We start from the raw sequence: 6000 nt of genomic DNA on the forward strand, positions 1-6000 counted from the left end.
GGCACTCTTATACTTCACTATGACTAGAAGGTAGTAGGTGTAAAGACGTATGCAGAAAAGACTGTTGATTTATAATTATTGCCATGACACTCCAAGAGAAGGCTTAATTTCATTCAGTCTACAGTTTAAAGCAGGGAAGTTTACAATAAAAAAATTTTAAAGATATTTAATAAAATGATTAAAATCTCTTACCTGTGGTATTCCCTATAGAATACTTCCTTTTTCAATGCTGACACACAAATGAGGTGTTACACATAATGACATTTAGAAAAATAATTTATAATCTATAATGACATTTAGAAAAATCTAAACCAAAGCAAGAGGGAGGGGATTTTGGTCTTGCAGTATCAGCAGTTTTTTTTCCTAATTATTGAATAAGAAGAGTAAAAGTAATTTTAACTTCTGGAAATGGCATTTGAAAAAAATGCAAAACTAAGAATAGATACATAATGCAAATGGTAAGCAACTATTTTCTTTTCTAAAAAAATACATTTAGAGTTCCCGTCAAGATGGCAGAATAGACAGTCCCTAACGTCACTCTCTCGCACAAATCAACCAATTTACAACTATAAAAATGTAACAACAGCCAAGCTGGGGCCACTAGAGCTCAGAGGAAGAGGAGGAGAGACCTACAGAGTTCATGAAGGTGGGAGAAACCATGATAAGAGAAAGAAAAAACTGCTCGGAGAGTTTCGGGCCGCAGCTGTTTTAAAGCTGGAGCTGTTGAGCACGCGGAGCAGGAGCCGGCAGAAGCCGCAGCTGTGCCCTTTGGATGGAGTTGCTTGAAGGCAGCAGGGGAGAAGAGGGCCTTGGTGGTCCCCAGGACAGCAAGACCACTAATAGGGTTCCCAAGGACCCACACAGGAGTGAGGAGCCAGAACAACTGAAAAAAGGAGCCAATCAGAGGCCAGTGAGTCATCGCAAGGGACCAGCGCAGGGCCTGTCCCATAGGAAGTGTTTAGAGCATCCACGGTAGGGGAGAAGGGCCCACTGGGAGAACACTGGGACACAGCAAGGACAGCCGATCTGCCCCCCAATCAGTGCACGAACACTCAGAGGAGACTGGGCAGGAATATAGAATTGCATGGGGTGCAGTTTGATGAAAATATTCAGGCCCAGATCAGAGTTTCTATACAACCCAGGTGCACCAGGTCCCTGGAGAGCCAGAAGTACCTATAAGGTCAACTATTAAACCCTGAGCTGCACAAAAAACCTTCCCTAGGGAATCAGCAGCAAAGCATCAATTCAGCTCAACCACGGAGCTCAAGGACTGGTCCCCACAGGAAGTTCCCCCATTTTAGAAGTAAGCAAAGGACAAAAAATTAGCTCCAGCCCAGGCATACCACCAGCACCTTGGGCCCACCAGGAGACCCAGGGCATCGGGCTGGGAACCAGACCCCCCAACAACCAGGCACACCACCAGTGCCAAGGAGCATGCCAAAAACATCACCTCCATGTGGGTGGCCCACCACAGCTAACACAGTAACCACAGCTGCCACGAAAGTGGCTAGACATCAGAACCACCATGCAGATGGTCCACCAGCTTTTGGAGTGCATTGACACAAGGAGAGTCACCGGCAGAGACCAAAGAAAAGAAGAGGATGTCTCTCTCCACAAAGCCCATTCCAGAGAGACAGAAGAAGCATCTGTTCTATGATAATATTGGGGGACCTGATCACACCTCTCAGCATGGGACAGATCATCTAAGCAAGAAATCAACAGAGTAACCATTACTCTTTTATTTTTTATTTATTTATTTATTTTTTTGTCTTTTTTCGTGTCCGGCAACGGATCGCAACCCTCAGTGTCGCGCCCATACCGGACCGGGACCGGCAACGGGATTGCAACCCTCGGTGTTGCGCCCGCCCCTCGCTCAGCCAGTGAGCAGTAACCATTACTCTTTTAGAAGGAGAGAAGAAATCTAGGGTTATCAGAGGTGGGAGCAGGAAGAGAGAAGGGGTTGGGGAGAGATTGGACAAGGGGCATAAAGAATAAGAACGATTTGTAACAATATATATGCAAGAATATATATATATGTATGCAACAATATATATTGATTTGATCAACATATGTCAATATTGAATCCCAAAAATATGTATAATCAATTCTGATTCAATTAAAAAAAATTATATTTAAAAAACTACCATCATCTCTTACTTGTCCTATGATAGTTTCCTAACTGAACTTCCCATATTCACTCTGGCCCTTCTTTAATCCCTCCATCACATCGCACCCAAATCACAAATGCCATCTCACATTTCCCTTTCAATTGGCCTCTACCCTCAGGATAAAGTCTAAATTACTTAACATAGCTCATAAGATCTTTGTTTGATCTTGCCCATTCACCTTTTCCCTCTGCCTGGAACACTCCCTATCCCTATAGGGTAGGTACTGTAACTTTTACCATTTTACAGATGGGGGAGGTGAGGCTTAGAGAAGTTAAGTAGCTTGCCCTAAGTCATGCAGCCAGTTGAGTGGCAGAGCCAGATTCCAACCTAGACAATCTGACTCCATAGCTGTGGCTCTTAAACCACCAAATGCCTCCAGGTTAGCTGTCATTTTCTCTAGGAATCCTTCCTGACCTCAAGATAGTCTCGTGATCTCTTTCTCCAAAATAAATTTTCAATTTGTCTATTTCTATCTTCAATGTCCAAGTCACCACTGTCTCTCACCTGGATTTTTTCAACATGCCCCTAAATAGCCTTCCTAATTCTACTTCTGCCTACTCCAATCAGTTATATATCAGCCAAAGAAATACTTTATAAATGCAAACACTTTCCACTGAACTTAGAATAAAATCCAAACTTTTCATACTAGCTGTATAAGCTCCTATATGATTTGGACCCAGCCTATCTTTCCAATTTCATCCTGCATGCTACCCTCCCTGTTGCTTATTACATTCCAGCTATGCTAGCCTTATTCTAATTACCTAAATATGCCAAGTTTTCCTCACCATGGGGCCTTTGTTCATACAGTACTCTCTTTCAGATATGTTCTATACACACACCACATTCTTTGTACATGGCCCCCTCTCTCTCTCTCTCTCTCTCTCTCTCGTACTTTAGGCCTCCAAGTATACGTCCGCTCCTCAGAGACATTCCTGATACCCAAACTAAAGTAAATCCTTCTTGTTAGTCCCCTTATAGGACTCTATTATTTTCCTTCATAACACTTTACACAGATTGTAGTTATGTAATTACATATTTACATTGATTTGTTTCTGGAACTGTTATCCATCCTAAACTACACTCTTCATAGGGTTACGGGTCATGTCCATTTTGTCCTCCCCTCTAATGCCTGGCCACAGTACCTGGTACATAATAAAGCAGTTAGTAAACATTTCGTTGAATACATTTGGTTTTATCCTGTAGCTTCCCTCTCACATCCCAGGAGTTCCCAGTTTGAGAAGCAGAGCATTAACTACAACTATATACCTTCTTAATCCTGGACTAAGAGCAGTATTGAAAATAACAAACCCAAGGATACATTTCTAGGCTGAAGTAACTAAAGCAAGAAATAGACTTTATATGCACAGACCTACAGTTAAAAAAAAAAAATCCCTTTCATTCTGATGTGAGGAATTTCCTACATTTTAGGAAGGTTTTTCTAATTTGTTTTTAAAATGGAAAGATGTTCCTTATTTGCTTTCAGTTATGCAGAAAGTTCAAGTGACCAACCCCTTCTTTTCCCAAGTCCCTGTAAGTCATTTTGCTGAACCTACGTATACATTTCATTGTTTATATAGTTACATATACACATCAATATGGATGTACATTCTATACATAGAGCTGTCCCATGCCAAACAAGAGATCATCAAAAGGATACAAACCCTAAACTAGGAAGTGAAGGAATCTGGAGGAAAGGGAGAAAAGGTATGAGGGGAAAGAGAAAAGAGGCAGGATGAAGGGAAGGCAGAAGCTAATATTAATATTGAATACACATCGTACACAGACCACCACTTGGTGGTTGCTTCCTGCTTCTCATACTTTCAGTCTTGGCCCTGCATCCATTTTTCACACAGCAGTCTAACTACGGCCTTCATAACCCTGTGTGATCTGGCCCCTGCCTACCTCATCCTGTGCCATTCTTCTCCTGCCTTACTGCTCTTCAGCCACAATGGCTACTCTTTGTTCCTAGAATGCTCTGAGTTCTTTCCTACCACAGGGCCTTTGCACTTACTCTTCCCTATGCATGAATTGCTTTCCACATTGCTTAGTCTCTTTCATCCTTTGGATTTTAACTCAAACATCACCTCCTAAAAGGGAAGTAAAGCCCTGACACACTCTATTTCCCTTATAGATATCACAATCCGAAACTTCACTGTTTGTGTATCTGCCCCCACCAACTCTATTAAGAGCAAGGACAGGAAATGTCTTGCTCACCACTCCATCTTCAGGATTTAAAACAGTGCCTAGTGCTATCGGCGCTGATAATATTGCTGAAATGAACGGTAGAGGTGAGTGTTCTTAATCTGCATATCAAGGATGAGGAGCCTGAGGCTCCGAAACGTTAGTGACTTGTCCCAAGTCAGACAGTGCCAGGCCTGAACCCGGCTGGCCAGTGCTATGTTCTATTTCACAGGTTAAGTTAACAATCGGCAGAGTGGGAATCTCAGCAAGAGCGAGGTGGTGACCACACGACCTAAAGTTCCCTTTCCTCCTCATACCCGGGGATATCCACACTTGTCTCCCGCCCTGCCCAACCGCGGGGCTCCCCCGCCCAGACCCTGGCGATGCGGGTCCCTTACTAGGTGGGGATGAGAAGGCATTTGAGGAGAGTCACCCCGAGCGCCAAAGCCGAAAACCAATTTCCACCACCCGTTGCACCTCCGAGCGCCGCCATTGCCGCAGCACCGCCCGCATCCGGCCAAGTTGAGCCAAATCCAGGCTCCCGCGCATGCGGGGAAGGCCCTCTGAGGTGCGGCCCGCGAGCCGCGCGCATGCGCCCAGCCGCTCAGCCAGCCGGAGGACCGGGCTCAGGCATTTAAACTTCCCGCCCACCGCCCTTTCATCACTCCCGACTCTCCGGCCTGAGAGTGCTCCACTGCGCCTGCGCAGGCCTTTGCGGCTACAGATTTGAGTTTTATATGCTAGTTCATACTTCCATTCAAATAATGGCTGGTCTTCTGCTCTGAGTCTTGATTTTGCCTGGCGTTGGGGATACCTAGGTGAGAAAAAACTTTCTTACCGTAGAGGCGTTCCCGTACTAGTGGAGGAGACTCAGAATTGTTACCCGAGAGTTACAGCACAGAAAAGCACTTGAGTACTGCAGGGGCGCCCAACCTGGACGCCTGAACTGGAGTATTAGAGCCAGGTGGAAAATGGCATGAGCAAAGATACAGAAGTGAAAAACATTCGGTGTTTCTGGAACTCTGAGGTAGGTTCTTGGCACTGCAGTTGCCTGAGTGGAACCCATCCTGGAGGCAGGCTAGTTTGTAGTGCTTCTCACACTTAATGAACAAATAACCTAAGGATCTTGTTAAAATTCAGATTCTGATTCAGTAGCCCTAACAAAATTCTAGGTCGTGTCAGTGCTGTTGGTACCTGAGCACAAGGGCTGAGACACATGCAATGGAACTAGTCTTGACTCCACATTGTACTGTGTGATCTTGGACAAATCCAAGATTTAAACTCTCTAAACCTGTTTCCTTTTTTTGTAAATAGGAGATAAAAATGATTTCTGCTTCATAAATTGGTTGTGAAGTTTAAATGAGAAGGCATGTAAATTTCTTGATATGATGGCAGAACAGAATAAATGCTCGATGTGTCAGAGAAGTAAAATATTTCGCTGAAAGATGTAGAGCAAGTAGATGGCAGTGTCACTCCCCTAATATAAGCTTATACTCTGTCACCCACGTGAGTATGATGCACAAATTTATACTCAGTCCCAGCCCTTTGCTTTCACCTCTAACTGCCTAGCTGGCATCTCTTAGATGTTTTAAAGGCACCTTCCATTAGTTTCCTATTGCTGTTGTAACAAATTACCACAAACTTGTAGATT

The 6000-nt window shown here is 44.0% G+C and overlaps 1 protein-coding gene across 2 annotated transcripts in view; it reads right to left on the reverse strand.

The window, feature by feature from the left end:
* ALG8 (ALG8, alpha-1,3-glucosyltransferase) overlaps nt 1–4900 on the reverse strand; it is a 32491-nt gene extending 27591 nt beyond the window's left edge. Inside the window, exon 1 of one of the 2 annotated variants that reach the window (XM_008566045.1) lies at nt 4748–4900. In XM_008566045.1, coding sequence (XP_008564267.1) covers nt 4748–4842 — 95 coding nt within the window. In that variant the 5' untranslated portion in view covers nt 4843–4900. The remainder of the gene's footprint in view (nt 1–4747) is intronic. The other variant, XM_008566052.1, reaches the window with a different exon arrangement.
* Nucleotides 4901–6000: the final 1100 nt, after the last annotated feature.

The sequence above is a fragment of the Galeopterus variegatus genome, unplaced genomic scaffold (assembly GCF_000696425.1).
Source record: "Galeopterus variegatus unplaced genomic scaffold, G_variegatus-3.0.2 Scaffold15, whole genome shotgun sequence".
In the NCBI taxonomy this organism is placed as follows: domain Eukaryota; kingdom Metazoa; phylum Chordata; class Mammalia; order Dermoptera; family Cynocephalidae; genus Galeopterus; species Galeopterus variegatus.